Here is a 16,309-nt window from a genome sequence, read left to right as displayed (position 1 = left end):
AAAAAACATTCACAGAACAATGTTTGAACAGAAGAGCGACAGAAAGCATAAATAGAACGTAGAGTGGTCTACGCTGGCGTCTTCACTCGTCATCGTCGTAGTGATAATCAATAGAATTCATATTTGTCACATACATTCATTCACAACACAGTGCTTCCTGGTTGGTTGGTGATCAATGTATCTTACAAGAACAATGTTGAAAAGGAAAGATAGAGCACACCATTTGCATTTAATGCCTGTGTGTGTATGTGTATGTGTGTGTACATACCTACACACACAGAAACACACACACACACATATACAGAGGCAGCTGACAATTAACATATTATTGCAAACAACACCTATAAGCTCAATATTTGCAGAAAAGGAACATCAGTACATGAATCTCAGAGCATCACATGAGGACTTCCAATCAGTGAAACAGAACTAAATGCCAGTTATCATCTTCCTCCTAAATTCGTATACGTTCTTCCACTGAATATCCCTGCGGTTCAGTCTATTCCGTTTCTGACTTTCAGTCCACATGTAGACATTTAGGCCCCTAAAAAAGCTACTTGAATGTAAATGAGCACACATACAACATCGATTAAATATTTTACACCCAGGATGCTCAGTCAAATGCAGCGACTGACAGTGAATCTTTTGGGAATTACACTTTTTAGAAGTTCAGGGTCTCTGACATCATCTTCCACCAATCCATGAGCTCCTCCTTCTCTTCCTCCTTCCGTTCCTCCATGGACTCCAACTCAAAATCGAGCTGCGACACAGACACAAAAATATTTATTCCAATTATTATAAATAGATTCCTTTCATCAACAATCTTTTGTATAGATACTTTGCAGAGGTTCACGTGGTAGAACTCCTACTTACTTACTTACTAGAACTAAATATTAACAATGGAGACTCCTTTCATAAATGTTAAACGTCTCTGTGCAGAAAATTCTCCAAATCATTCAGACATTTTATGTCACATTATGTGTGATAAATATATTTGAAAAAAGTCCCTGGTTCATGTTGTTACTAGACTGCTGGTTAGAGCTGGATGGGCATTTGGTGGGCATTAATTAAGCATTGGCACATGAGTACATGATACCAGTTGCCTTATTTATTAAAAAATGTGGGGATTATTATTTATCAATGTTGAAAATTGCACATGCTAATAATCTCTTTGAAACTTAAGACAGAGACAAAGTGTCTTGTTTCTAAAAGGTCTATGATGATGTCTCTGCATGTCTGCACAAGTATAATGTTTATATATGTATAGTATCCGTTTACCCGAATAGCAGGGCTGTGTGGAACAGCCACTTTCTTGGTCACTGTAAGATATCCAGGAGCCGAGGCTGAAACTTTGTAGTTCCCAGCAGCCAGTAAGCGCCAATAATCACCGTCTTTAGCTACAGAAACACAGAGGTGTGTGTTAAAGAAAAAACCAGAAACTGTAATTAGATGTATATAATATGTATTAGTTATAATAGCAAGAATGACAATAATGGCATCTTTTGTTACGTCTAAACTCTTAGGATGGAATTAGGACTGGTTCCAAGTTGCATTGGTGACATAATTGGTTTTTTTTTGTTTGTTTTTATTTTTTTTTTAACATGGTGTGGTGATGAACCACTTAATATATCAAGGCCATAAAGTAAATATCTTATACCTGTAAGATAACAAAGTCATAGCTTACAAGACTTTTCACTTCAAATAATTCGGTGGAAGCTATGAATAGTATAATCTAAGAAAATACTTTAATATGTTGCACACTTCCAGTATTAATCTCTATAAATACGTAATATTTATAGATATATAAATACTGGGATCATTTTAATGAAATATTCCTGCTGTAATATTCGTGTAACACGCTTTATGTGATGCTACCACTAGATGGCAGTCTCGACACTGTGTTCTTGTTTTCCATCTTAACAGCTGTTTCAGTATTTTTAATGACCATTGTTCATTTGTCTACTGCTGTGTTTCTGATAAGTGTCAATATGATAGAACTTGTGAGTGTGTGTAAGGGTGTGTGTCCACCTGAGGTAATGTCATGGTCAATGCCCTCTACAGAAATGGAGGCGTTGGAGATGGGATTTCCCTGAAGATCACGCACAAAACCTGTGACTCCACGATGAACCTGGGGATGGACATGATAGAATTATTTACAGTAAGGTTCAGTCAGTGACTTTGGTAGAAATGAGCTGCCGCTAGCTGCCTTGTCCGGTTGGATAGTTTTTATTTTACCTGTTTAAAAGACTGAGGTGTCACAGAGCCTCGTAGAGCTTTAACAGTTTTGAACACAGAGACAGAAATCTGAAAATAGCCCATGCTCATATCAGCAAAAAAAAACACACACACACACACACACACACACCTGTGCAATATAGTTGACGAGGGAGTTACGGTTCTGGTCCCAGTATATTTTGAGTGTGTTTTCCAGTGGGAACTTGTCACAGCTCAATTCCAGCGTGATCTCAAAACAGTTGCTGCTCAGATAGTTAAAGTCCTGCATGCCTGAGGAAAAAGAAAATAAAAGATCATGTGATCTGAGAGGAATGTGTCCTCTGTCTATCTTTTTTATGTATTTACAGTTCTTGCTAAGATTGCTAAGAAAATGTTATAGAATAGTTTTGTTTGTAACTTGTAGTGTAGTTACTTTATCAAAAGCATTGTTAGCTGTAGGTTAACTATTATAAATCATGTAGCTCGAAACATTAACACATCTTCTCTAACCCTGGTGACATTACCAATACATCTGACATACAATACTACAGTTCTTCTGAAATTGGGAATTTGGTCTGGAGGAACTGACTGTTCAAGTGAGTATGATTGGTCTGATGGTTTGGAGAATGATGGTCCAATTCTGTATCCTGGATTGGGTGGGATTCTTAGGGAAAGGGTCAAATTGATCTAATCTCCTAGAGAATTCCTGAGATTGATCTAATGTTTTATGGGAGTGTGTGGGATTATTGTCTTGTGGGAGTGGGTGGGGTTGATCTTATTGTGTTGTGGGATTGGGTGGGGTTGGACTTACCGTCTATAGGAGTAGGAAAGGTTGGCCTTACTGTCTTGTGGAAGTGGGTGTGATTGATTCTCACTGTCTAGAAGAGTAGATAGGATTGGTCTTAATGTCTAGAGGAGTAGGTGGGATTGGTCTTACTGTCTAGAGGAAAAGGTGGTGTTGGTCTTAATCTTTGCAGGAGTGGGTGGGGTTGGTCTTACTGTCTAGAGGAGTAGGTGGTGTTGGTCTTAATCTTTGCAGGAGTGGGTGGGGTTGGTCTTACTATCTAGAGGTGTAGGTGGTGTTGGTCTTAATCTTTGCAGGAGTGGGTGGGGTTGGTCTTACTATCTAGAGGTGTAGGTGGTGTTGGTCTTAATCTTTGCAGGAGTGGGTGGGGTTGGTCTTACTGTCTAGAGGAGTAGGTGGTGTTGGTCTTAATCTTTCCAGGAGTGGGTGGGGTTGGTCTTACTGTCTAGAGGAGTAGGTGGTGTTGGTCTTAATCTTTGCAGGAGTGGGTGGGGTTGGTCTTACTGTCTAGAGGAGTAGGTGGGATTGGTCTTACTGTCTAGAGGAGTAGGTAGGATTGGTCTTAATCTTTGCAGGAGTGGGTGGGGTTGGTCTTACTCTGAAGGAGTGAGTGGGATTGGTACTACTGTCTAGTGGAGTAGGTGGGGTTGATCTTACTGTCTAGAGGAGTAGGTGGGATTAGATTTACTGACTTGTGGAAGTGGGTGGGGTTGGTTTTACTGTCTAGAGGAGTAGGTAAGATTGGTCTTAATCTTTGAAGGAGTGGATGAGATTTGTCTTACTCTAAAGGAGTGGGTGGGGTTGGTCTTACTCTTTAAATGATTTGGTGGGATTGGTCTTACTCTCTGTGAGGAGTGGGTGGGATTAGAGGGATTGAACACATCCTTGAGTAGGTGGAATTTGTCAGAATTCTTTTTGGAACAAGCAGAAGTTCGGTTTAATTTAATAAACATGAGCACCTCTAAATGATACCTAACTTCAGTCAGATTCAGCAAATACAACATCCCACAAATGTGCTGAAAGCTATAAAAATTTGTATTCATGTACCTCCAGGCACACTGTACCAGGCCCCTCCATTAGTGATGCCCTCTTTGAAACTGGAGTCATCATCATTTTTGCGGCATGGTGCTCGATTAGGGTCTGACATCAGTGGGTTGTAGCCGGAGTACGCCTTGGCCAAGCTCTTGAACACCATGTCATCAGGGCTGGCACTGTACTCATGAGTAGATCCTGAGAAGCAAAAAGAGGTAGAGAGATATACAGGTTATACAGAGAGATATTATGCACTGCAAACATCCACACACTCCACCTGCTGCTTCATCTGCTGCTCATTTCAGTCTTCCATCCAAGTTTAGATGCTTTTTCCGTTTTGTGCGGCTTGTGTTTAACAACTGTGTTTATTTTTTTACTGAAGCTCATAAACATGACTGTTAAACAGGTGCTGTTTTGTGGAGCTTGGAAATGAAACACTTAAGAAACCACAGGCATTTTTATCTTCCTGAAGGTTAAGGGGAAAGAGTCCAAAACTGTCTTTGACAAGCCAGTTTACCAACACTTAGCCATCTACTTAACTGTCTACTGTAGTTTGCTACTGATATTCCACTTTATCATAAAAAGTGTGCACCTATATATGAAAAAATTAAAAAGAATAGCTAGCTGGCTGGGGTGCACAGTGGCTTAGTGGTTAGCACGTTCGCCTCACACCTCCAGGGTTGGGGGTTCGATTCCCGCCTCTGCCTTGTGTGTGTGGAGTTTGCATGTTCTCCCCGTGCCTCGGGGGTTTCCTCCGGGTACTCCGGTTTCCTCCCCCGGTCCAAAGACATGCATGGTAGGTTGATTGGCATCTCTGGAAAATTGTCCGTAGTGTGTGATTGTGTGAGTGAATGAGAGTGTGTGTGTGCCCTGTGATGGGTTGGCACTCCGTCCAGGGTGTATCCTGCCTTGATGCCCGATGACGCCTGAGATCAGCTCCCCGTGACCCGAGGTAGTTCGGATAAAGCGGTAGAAAATGAATGAATGAATGAGCTAGCTGGCTAGCTGTGTAGATGGATCCTGGTATTTTTTTGAGAGTTATGTTATAGAGATGTTCTATAAAACATTAAAGTTTCTGAATTAATATAGACTGTAATAATGTAAAGCATTACTTTTAACACATTCAGGGGTACTTAAACATTTTCTTTCCATTTCCTATTGAGAAGTCCAGCTTGATTTTCCAGCTTCTAGCTGTTTTTCTACCTAGTATTTTCAGTAACACACTGTAGAAACTGTTCCCTTTTTTTACCAGCCCTTACCACGGATTGTCTTAAAGATAGTTTACTTTACTGAAGGTAGACCAGCTTAGCTTGTGTTTTGGCAGCTGCTCAGACTAACCTGGAGTTTTCAGCAGGGGTGCAACAGAACCTTTATACAAACAAACGTCAGTGGAAGCTCTGAGTCTGGGGTCAAACTTTGTGTGTGTGTGTGTGTGTGTGTGTGTGTGTGTGTGTGTGTGTGTGTGTGTGTCACTTTCATACCACTTCTGGTTTCATCATATGGGTAATTGGCCACCACATCTCCTCCATGGAGGTTGGCTGACAGGACAAATGGGATGTCCATAATCCAGTGAATTACAGCCTTAGTCTCAGGTGCGAGCTGCAAAACACACCAAGCCACACAGAGGTTACCATTTTTCTAACAGTATTACAGCACATAATTGTTGTAATTAGTTTGTTCACCTGCCAGTTCCCACCAACTAAGCAGATCTCCCATATCAGCTACCAACTGGTTAACACATGCTTTCGTTAAGTCACGTGAAGCCAACCAAGCACATCATTTTAATCTAGGAAAGTGCTAATTGCCCTTTTCTGCATACATGAGCTCACCGATGCCCCTGATTGTAATGCCCCTGAAGGAATCTGTATTATTGAAAATATGATATTATATATTTACACCATATATATAAATGTATAAGCTTTCTGGGTTGTCTATTGATTGTTAGCACTTTAGTACATACTGAGGTCCAAAAAAAAATTGCCACCCCTGCCTATGGATTTCCTTTTGGATCATTTTTAAAACAGTATACTTCTTATATAACTCATAGTTTCAGGCTAAGCTTAAGCCAATTATAAACACACATTTCTTCACTACCTTTTTATTTTTATCTTTTTGAAGGGTGCCAGTAATTCTGGAGCTGAATGTGCTTTATTTTGCTTTCTCTCACCTTAGTATTTTCATCGACGGCCTTCTTCATGTTTTTCAGCAGATGGTTGTTCGCGCCTCCGTCTCTCTCGTTCATGTAGACGATACGGTCCAAGTCTGGAAAGTTCCGGTTCAGATCGATACCCTGAGCGTTGCTGCGTCCAACGAACCAGTCCTTCATCTCACCAGACTACACACGTCCACACACACACACACACACACAAAACTGTCCAGTTCCACTGTGTATTATTGTATCTAAAGCTAATTTAAATCCCCTATATGCATGCATGTGCTATATTTCTCTTGACATTTTTATTAATAAAATCAAGCTTAATGGCTTCAGATACATTTAACCATCCATGCATGCTATGAATGTAAGGCTTATTGCATGGCACAGATGGCACTGTACACAGGCGTATCTGTGTGTTCATGCACTCGGTATGAGCCCTTACCTGTGAGGCGGCTTTCTCGAAGCCATCGGGGTTCATGGAGGGCATGATGTGGATGCGGGTGGAGTGGATCAGGTTGATGATGGTGTCGTTGCCCTGTTGATACTCATTACACAGATACTGAGCCAAATAGATCAACAGCTCCCTGCCAACCGCTTCATTGCCATGCATGTTCCCAATGTACTTAAACTCTGGCTCACCTACAATGCATACACAAAATATGTTATATATATATCATATATACCGTAGGTATATACCTATATATACCTATAGAAATGTCATATGAATGAATTCCATGGCAATACACTCAGCACTGGGATGCTTCTTAAATAATTATATGACAAACACATTATCAATGGGATTTGGATGAATAGATAACAAGTGTTAAGACTGTAGCAAAGGAAATTACAACACAAACTGCATCCCACCACCCGGTCATTATTTATTTATTTATTTTAAATTGATAGCTGTGCCAACCACTAATAAACATTATCACTATGGCAACCAATGCTAGGATATGTTATTATACATAACATGTATAATATGTGCATATATATATGTAACAGTATGTTAATACTGTTTTCTTGTGTTGCCATTTTAAGTGTTTTTAAATCACAAGGAAATTCGCTGTTTGTTGCCTGTAAGAGTTTATTTTTAAGATCTACAGTATAAAATTATATCGCGTCAAGTCCCAAATATTAGCTCTGATTTTTGTTCTCATAAAAGAATTTACATTAACCAGCAGCAAAAAAAAATATTCAGGAACGCAGATATATATATACGCACACACACACACACACACACACACACGCACACTCTCACACACACGTATACATGCACACATATTGGAAACAGATGGACAGCAGGCTGTTTAATTGAGCTGCAGCCTCACAAAGCGTAACTTGCTATTCATGCTTTTTATACTTTTTTACTGTCCCTTGGCCTTCCATATAAAAAAACCCACATGGCACACATAAATTCATGGTGCATGCATGTGTGTGTGTGTGTGTGTGCTGGTGTATGTCCCTATGAAATAGTTTGTTCCTGTTCCATTAAAAAAATCTTTGAAGTCTTCTAAAAATAAATGTAAAGCTTCAGCAGATGGTGAAAGTCATTCCTCAGAGCTGTGCACAGGAAGCGTCTCTGCGTGTGTCTATATGTGTGTGTGAAATTGTGACACATGCATATATACACACACATGGAAAGAGGGACATGTGTGTATTTTTTTTTGCATGTCCTTGATTGCCAGAGTACCTTATGATTGTAAAACACTTCTTTATACATTTATTCATCACAGTGTGTGACTTCTAGAATAAGCTATAGGATTTTTTTTGTCCTAAATGATCCCAGTTACCCAGTCTTGATTAGGGTCATTCATGTAACTAACTTACTAGTGAAAATTCACACACACACACACACACACACACACAAATAAACACACATACAAACACACCCACACACTCACACTTTCAATTTCATACCACTCACGTCTTGCTCTTTCTTCTTCAATTTCTCTCTCTCTCTCTCACACACACACACACACACACACACAAACAGAAGGATAGGTGAAACCAGGATACACTCGCTCTCTAAAAAAACAAAGCTCAGAGGAGCAATCTGGACTGATATCCAACATCTGCCATACGCATTAACAGAGCTCTGAAGATCACTCTTCACCACCACTTCCAATACACACACACACACCTTTTCAGCCACATGTACCAATTACCCTCTCTTGGAGCATCTGGGACTGTTTTCCTAGCCCACTTCAATGTTGTGTGTAATGATGCAGTTCTATACGTCATGGCTTTCCACTGCAGTTGTGCACGGGAACTTGGCCGTGTAAACAACAGAATGATGTGTTATACTCACGCATCATAAATCCCCAAACTAAATGTTGTCCTGCAGAAACCCTTTCAGAAGCTCGTTTCAGCTTCGTTAAAAGCATCAGAAACACCCCGATCTTGTGTGCTAACATGTTAAGAGAAAAACAACCTTGTGGATTTTTCACTGTGTGTATGCTTCAATCTTACTCTTATTACTCTCTTACTCTGGCTGCCTTTCCCCCCATTTCTGGCCCTGATCCCTGTCAACTCTATTCATTCACGTAAGAGTTTTATGATGAAAAACACATGACACTCACTCACTCACTCACTCCCTCACTCCGAGAAGCACACTGTGGAACAAAGAAATGAAATATGGTCTGATCTTAAACTAACAGAGACAGAGAGAGAGAGAGAGAGAGAGAGAGAGAGAGAGAGAGAGAGAGAGAGAGAGAGAGAGAGAGAGAGAGAGAGAAAACAAGAGTGAAATAAAGAAAGCAAGAGGATGAGAAAGTTTGATCCAGAGGGCAAGAGTGAAAAAGAGAGAGCAGAGAAAACAAGAAAGAAATAGAGAAAGAAATAGAGAGAGAGATGGAGATAGAGAGAGAAAGAGAGAGAAAGAGAGAGAGAGAGAGAGAGAGAGAGAGAGAGAGAGAGAGAGAGAGAGAGAGAGAGAGAGAGAAAATGCGAAAAATAAAGAAAGAGAGAGAGAGAAGGAAAGAAAAAACGAGAGTGAAATAGAGAGAGAAATCTATCTTTTATTGATCTGCAGCCTGGGAGGAGACAGAAACCAAAAGGAGGGTGATATCCATCTCAGAAATGATTCAGTCTTTCCACCTGTTCATTTATCCTTCCTTCTATCCATCCATATCCATCCATTTGTTAAACAAACAGTTCCGGCCGATTGATTCTCAAAACCGTAGTCAACATACGACAGAATTTACACAGACGCACGTCATTGGTGACCCGGTTGCTATAGATACTGTGATAAAAAGGTGGCTTTTACCTCAAGAACGCACTGGACACACACACACACACACACACATGAGTGCTGAGTCATTCAATGCATGTAGCATTCTTTTTTGTTGGAGAACAATCAGCAACTAAGCTATAAATATTAACATTCAGTCACAGATATCAGGCTACAATAACATTAGCTGTTAACATTGTTAGCATTGATGATTAGCTAGATAGCTAGTTAAATGATAATGTGTTTGTATGATTCCACATTTATCCCCTTTTCACTCCCATTAATCCTTATGTAAAACAAGCAACTGTGGATCTGTGGAAAAGTTGTGAAAAAGTGAAAAAACAAACACTGAACGCTTCCTTTGACTAATTGTACAGCTGGAGTTAGCATGACAATTTAGAGATTAGGTTTGTTGAGTAAACAAGCCATCTACTTTACTGGTTCTTTTATCCTTTAAACTTTACAGACTGTTTGGCTGCACCGTAGTTCACTTTTTCCTTAACAAGCATTAGACTAATTAAACAACGACTACTGTTGATGTTGGAGCAGAAGTAAAGCTACCCTGAGGCTACCTTACATTGAAAAAAACCAGCAAAATATTCCTTACGCTCTCTTCTGTTTCAGTGAGGCAAAAAATGTGTGAAAGCTAGCGTGGGTGTAGCGTGTATGATTTCTTTGTATGATAAAAACTGGATTTCAGAACATAAGTGTAAAAATTTACCTCAGCATACTCAGTTAGCAACTTATTCATTGTTAGCTTTCAGTTACATTTAAATGAAACTTGTAAAATTGTGCTTTCACAATGGAAAGCTGTTCAGTGACATGCAGCAATTGCACCCCGCACCCCATTAATCAGTAGATTACATAATCCATCATCCAAGTTCTACTTCTTCTTTTTCTTTTTACAATTTTACGCTATTTATACTACAGAATCTAGCAGAATAGTGTATAAGTATGTGATTTGGGACGCACCGACGCCTGTCTTTATCCTTTCCTGAACTATTTAGGTTTGTGGGGATATTCAGATGCCTCAGTGTCTCTACAAACACACACACACACTCAAACACGCACGCACGCGCACACACACACACACACTCACACATACACACTCACACACACGCACAATTGTGAGGATCCTCTATTAATAATTAATTCACTTTTGGATTTAAAAGATCTTTTTACTTTTTGCGGGGAAATCTGTTCCTAACCAGGAGGATAAAACATATGCACACACATTTAAGTAGAGGGAGCAGATGTGGCAAATCTCTCTGATTTATTATTAATGAGTGTACGCTAACAGGAAGACATCTCACTCTCTCTCTCTCTCATTCTCTCTCTCTCACTCTCTCTCTCTCTCTTTCTTTCTCTCTCTCTCTCTCTCTCTCTCTCTCACACACACACACACACACACACAGTTTCTTTTCACTTTATTCTAAAAATAAGCCTTTCAGCATTTAAGTAAACAACTAACTGACACTCAGCTGCTGGAATGCTCCTTGGCCACCGCTCCTGTTCTGCATAATCGTGCTTTTTTGTAACACCAAACACGCCTTGAGTGTTTGTGGCCCAGAAGCTATATTTATGTCGTGCCGGACCACAGAACCCAGTTCCAGAGTCTCGCCAAGTCCAGTTGTTTACATTTGTGGATAGATGAAAGAAAAAACTTTCTGGTTTTGTTGTTGGCATAGAAGTGGGGTCCTGATTATAGACTTGCTTCTCTAAACTCCTCACTGTGCGTGCGGAGGTAAAATACACACACAGGTTCAGTACAAGCTGCTCTGTATGTAACTTCTTAATTATTGCCCTAACAGAGCATACAACTGTTTTTTGACTTGTATTTATTTCATTTGTTTAGTATATTTATCTTAGTCATGATGAGAAATGACTACGGGTCTTCTACGTGTGTCATCTCATATTGATACTACAGTGAAACAGAAAGTCGTGAATAAGTAAAAAAAAGTCAAATATAAATCCTTCAGTTATATTTTCTTCAAAAATTTCTGATATGTATATCGAGGGTGCCAAAATTTATGGAGCTGTGTGTCAGTTACTCCACCACATGATGTGCCTTAAACTGATTTATCTTGACATTATAACAAAACCCACATTGGTGATATGACTGAAATTTTGGCCTGTGCTGCTTTATTGTTTATACAGATCATAATTATTTGCCCCCTTCCAAAGATCTGGAGTGTGAAGGTCATCCAGTTGCTTTCCTAACAAACAGTCACTAGGTATGACACATTCTTTTGAAGAATGTGATTGGTTTAAAAAAGTTATCTCTAATATGAGATCTAATCTGTATCATCTTATTAACTCACTATCATTATTAAATATTGTATACAATACATTTCTTCTCCCTCTTCACCTTTCGGCCATTTTCTCCTCTGCTAAAGAAACTCTACTACTAGAATCTCTACTACTAACACTTTTTGACCTTATGAGTTATTTTAAGGGTTAAGATGCTTTATGAATAACTTTTATCTTTACTGGGATCTTCTCTTTTAACTTTAAGGGGAAATGTCAACATTTTTAAGAATCTTCTAAAACATCTAAGAATGTTCTCTTCACATGAGGACGATCAAGACGAGGCAGTTAGGTACCTAGATGTCAGAAAACTCTACATTAAAGCTCTAATATACAGGTGTAATGTGGTGGAAAAGTTCTTTATTTAAGTAATTCAACTCAAATAGTGAAACGTGTGTATTATATAAGTTTAAGTCTTTGGTTCTTTTAATTGTGATGATTTTGGCTCATATTTAACAAAAACCCACCAGTTTTTTCTCAAAAAATTTGAATATTTGATAAGACCAATAAAAAAAACATTTTAGTGAATTGTTGGACTTCTGGAAAGTATGTTTGTTTACTGTATATGTACTCTACACTTGGTAGGGGCTCCTTTTGCTTTAATTACTGCCTCAATTCGGCGAGGCATGGAGGTGATCTGTCTGTGGCACTGCTGAGGTAGTATGGAAGCCCAGGTTTCTTTGGCAGTGGCCTTCAGCTCATCTGCATTTTTTAGTCTCTTGTTTCTCATTTTCCTCTTGACAATACCTGAAAGAGTCTGGTGAGTTTCCTGGCCAGTCGAGCACACCAACACCATGGTCATTTAACCACCTTTTGGTGCTTTTGGCAGTGTGAGAAGGTGCCAAATCGTGCTGGGAAATGAAATCAGCATCTTTAAAAAGCTGGTCAGCGGAAGGAAGCATGAAGTGCTCTAGAATTTCTTGGTAAACAGGTGCAGTAACTTTGGTTTTCAAAAAACACAGTAGACCAACACCAGCAGATGACATTGCACCCCAAATCATCACAGACTGTGGAAACTTAACACTGGACTTCAAGCAACTTTGGCGATGAGCTTCTCCACCCTTCCTCCAAAACTTTGGACCACTGGGCAACAGTTCAGTCCTTCTTCTCCTTAGCCCAGCTAAGAGGCCTCTGTGGTTCAGGAGTGGTTTAACAAGAAGAAAACGACAACTGTAGCCAAATGGCTCTTGATGCCTTGACACCAGCCTCAGTCCATCGCTTGTGAAGTTCACCCACATCGATTTTGCTTGACAAGCCTCTCAAGGCTGCGGTTCTCCCCGTTGGTTGTGCATCTTATTTTTCCACTCAACTTTCTGTTAGCATGCTTGGATACAGCACTCTGTGAACAGCCAGCTTCTTTGGCAATGAATGTTTGTGGCTTATCCTCCTTGTGAAGGGTGTCAATGATTGTCTTCTGGACAACTGTCAGATTAGCAGTCCTCCACATGGTTGTGTAGCCTAGTGAACCAAATTGAGAGACCATTTTGATGGCTCATGAAAGCTTTGCAGGTGTTTTGAGTTGATTAATTTTTTGAGAAATATTTATTTAAAATCTATGATACTAAATATCTGTCCCTATCCCTAACGAGCAAGCCGGAGCGACGACGGCAAGGAAAAACTTCGTGAGAGGATATGAGGAAGAAACCTTGAGAGGAACCAAACTCAGAAGGGAACCCATCCTCATTTGGGTGACACTGGACTATAATGTATAAATAATGTAAATGTAGATAATGTCCTTTCTACAACAGTTTATAATAGTGCAACCGTTTGTACTAATGGGTCAGTACAAACTCTGAGTTCAGCACAGTCCCAACACTAATTTCTTCCTGTCAAGTCTTCAAATTATTTCTGATAAAGACCAGGGGTGGCTCCATCCACAACAATCCCATGAGTCAGTGGTTGACTGTGCAGATCAATCCCCCAGCAGTGTGCCCACCAGGCGACGAGACTCCAACCAGGGTAGAACGTCAGGTTTGATGCAGTAGATCCGTCAGGAGAGAAGATCAGTGGCATGTATAGCTCGATAGAGAGAGAGAGCGGGGTGGGGGGGATGCAGAGAGAAACAGAGAGAGAGAGAGAGAGAGAAAGAGAGGGGGGGGGACAGAGAGATACAGAGAGGGGGGGAACAGAGAGATACAGAGAGAGAAAGAGAGAGAGAGAGAGAGAGAGAGAGAGAGAGAGCATGCAAGATTGTTAAGGTCACTGTTTGACAGGGTTGTGCAGTAGCCCAGGCCGATTACACGGTATCTAAATAGGTGGACCAGATGGCGCGCGTGCTGGAGAGCGCGCAGGCGCGCGCTAATTCTGCATCCTTCTGCATCTAACAGTACGGGAGCGCGCACGGCTCATCACCACTATAATCCGATAAATCTCCACGGCAGCGGATGGCTATTTCTGCTTTGCCGTGACTGCAGACGCTTAAATCCGAACAGTCAGATGTACCGCGACAAACAGAGCGCCGAAGTGCAGATATTTCATTATTTTCACACATTATAGATAAAAGAGGCTGGAGTGCGCGTGCGCCGCTGCTGGGAGCCATGGCAACGGGGCGGGGGCGGCGGCAAGTGGAAACTCATCTGGTAGCAATAAAAAGCCTCAGTGACTCACACACACACACACACAGACACACACACACACACGATACAGGAGAACTAATGATAGTGCTATTTAGGTAACACTCACCCATTAGGGTGAAAGTCTGCTTCTTCTCACACACACACACACACACACACACACACACACAATAACAAATAACAGCCTGTCTCAAGTCATCTCAGGTTAATAAAGAGTATACTACAAAACAATAAGTCTTAAATATTAAATACAACAACAACAACAATAATAATAGTAATCATTGTCATAATAATAATAATAATAATAATATCGGCACATAAACATATATAGCTTGTATAAAACGGCAGAAAATGTGGATATGATTTTATAAAAAAAAAATGTGTATAGTGTCAACTACTATAATAAATTACTGCTTGAAATGCATGGGTTTGACTTTAGCATGTGTCCAGTGTATAACACGTATACAAATGTCTGTCTTTTACATGGTACATTAAGAGCTTATCCTCATCCCAGCTTGCAAAATGGCGTCTTGTGCATCATCCGTGTGTCTTAACGTGCACATAAGTCTGCGTCCCAAAGCGCACTGCACTGACTGTTGGTGTATTAGAGGATGACAGTATATAGAGCAGCTCCTTGTATTTAGGACAAGGCTGATAACAGACTGGCTTATGATTTTGTGCGCACCTGCTCCTCTTTTTTACGCACCATTAATAATCTATAATAAATAAAACATTCAAACGGTGTGAGATGTTTTATGTTTTACCTTCAGATCCACAAGGAACATCTAAATCTAAATGCACCATTATGGATGTGACGTATAAACACCGTTTCCTCACGTCTCCTTGGCTATTGATGCTTAATGAAATAGGTTATGTGATGTCATAGGATTTGTGCATGGAGTTATATGGCACAGCACAGACACTGACCAGGCTCGTGGACGCCAGGGTTGTCAGTCATCTCCAGCACGAGCAGCTCGCGGCCCTCGAAGCTTTCTCCCACGGTGTAGATGCGCGCAATGGACGGACACTGCAGCCACACTGACACCAGAGCTTTGCGCATCTCCTCGTAACGGTGATACTCGAACGAGATGTCCCCGGTGTCCATCACCGGCGCCGCGGCGCGCGCGCCCGACTGTGCCAAAAGCACCGCAACAAGAAACGTGAGCGCCGTCGCGCACAAACCCGCCGCCTTCATCACTGCTCGCTTGCACCGTGTCTGTCTAAATCGCCGTGTGAAAGCCTTCCTTGTCCTCTCGTGTTCTCTCCAGATCCCTCCTCTCCCGCTCAATGTCTCTCCCCTCTCTCTCTCCCTCTCTCTCTCTCTCCCCTCTCTTCCTCCCCCTCTCTCCCCTCCCCTCTCTCTTCCCTCCCCTCTCTCTCTCTCTCCCCTCTCTTCCCCCCCTCTCCCCCCCTCTCTCCTCTCTTCCCCCCTCCCCTCTCTCCCTCACTGATGTGTCGTGTCCCGTATGAAACCGCAAAGCCTTGACGCGGTGATGATGCTTCTAATGATGTTGACGACGCGCCTGCGCACTCTGTGGCTACCTGTACAGAATCAGTGCGCTCACACGGTGCTGCCAGCAGGTGGCGCGAGTCCCCATCAGTGTGTGAGATGAAAAAGAGGTAACACCATTTCTTTTCGCACACTACAGGACATTTGTATAAATCATTTTGACTTGTTCAGCACCTTATACTGAACACACACACAGGGAGAGAGAGAGATAGATAAAAGTTTTGGCACTCCACATAGTTAAATAAGCTATAAAGAAACATTACACAAATATATTTCAGTGATAGCTTAAGAATTAACTACTGTATACTTCACCTTTAGAGAGATCAGACAGTTGTTTAGAGAGAGTTTCTTGATTCTTTTATATATTTTATTTCATTTTATCTTTTTCCCTTTTATGTATATTATTTTTCATCTGTTTTAATTTTCTTTGTTATAATTGGTTTGATACATATTGCTTTATGCTTTGTAATATTGTGCAGCACTT

At 40.8% G+C, this 16,309-nt stretch overlaps 1 protein-coding gene across 1 annotated transcript in view; it reads right to left on the bottom strand.

The window, feature by feature from the left end:
• Window positions 1-15,607, bottom strand: part of cpe (carboxypeptidase E) — a 15,892-nt gene extending 285 nt beyond the window's left edge. Inside the window, exons 1-9 of the mRNA XM_060864542.1 lie at window positions 15,243-15,607; window positions 6,646-6,842; window positions 6,216-6,383; window positions 5,530-5,647; window positions 4,064-4,246; window positions 2,363-2,502; window positions 2,026-2,125; window positions 1,276-1,394; window positions 1-757 (exon numbers count right to left, since the gene is read on the bottom strand). The exon at window positions 1-757 is cut by the window's left edge and continues 285 nt beyond it. Of these exons, the coding sequence (XP_060720525.1) occupies window positions 659-757; window positions 1,276-1,394; window positions 2,026-2,125; window positions 2,363-2,502; window positions 4,064-4,246; window positions 5,530-5,647; window positions 6,216-6,383; window positions 6,646-6,842; window positions 15,243-15,510 (1,392 nt within the window). The 5' untranslated portion in view covers window positions 15,511-15,607 and the 3' untranslated portion in view covers window positions 1-658. The remainder of the gene's footprint in view (window positions 758-1,275; window positions 1,395-2,025; window positions 2,126-2,362; window positions 2,503-4,063; window positions 4,247-5,529; window positions 5,648-6,215; window positions 6,384-6,645; window positions 6,843-15,242) is intronic.
• Window positions 15,608-16,309: the final 702 nt, after the last annotated feature.

Source organism: Tachysurus vachellii, chromosome 2, assembly GCF_030014155.1.
Source record: "Tachysurus vachellii isolate PV-2020 chromosome 2, HZAU_Pvac_v1, whole genome shotgun sequence".
Classification (NCBI taxonomy): domain Eukaryota; kingdom Metazoa; phylum Chordata; class Actinopteri; order Siluriformes; family Bagridae; genus Tachysurus; species Tachysurus vachellii.
Note: the sequence above shows the minus strand (reverse complement) of the source record. Positions and strands in the feature narration are given on the sequence as shown.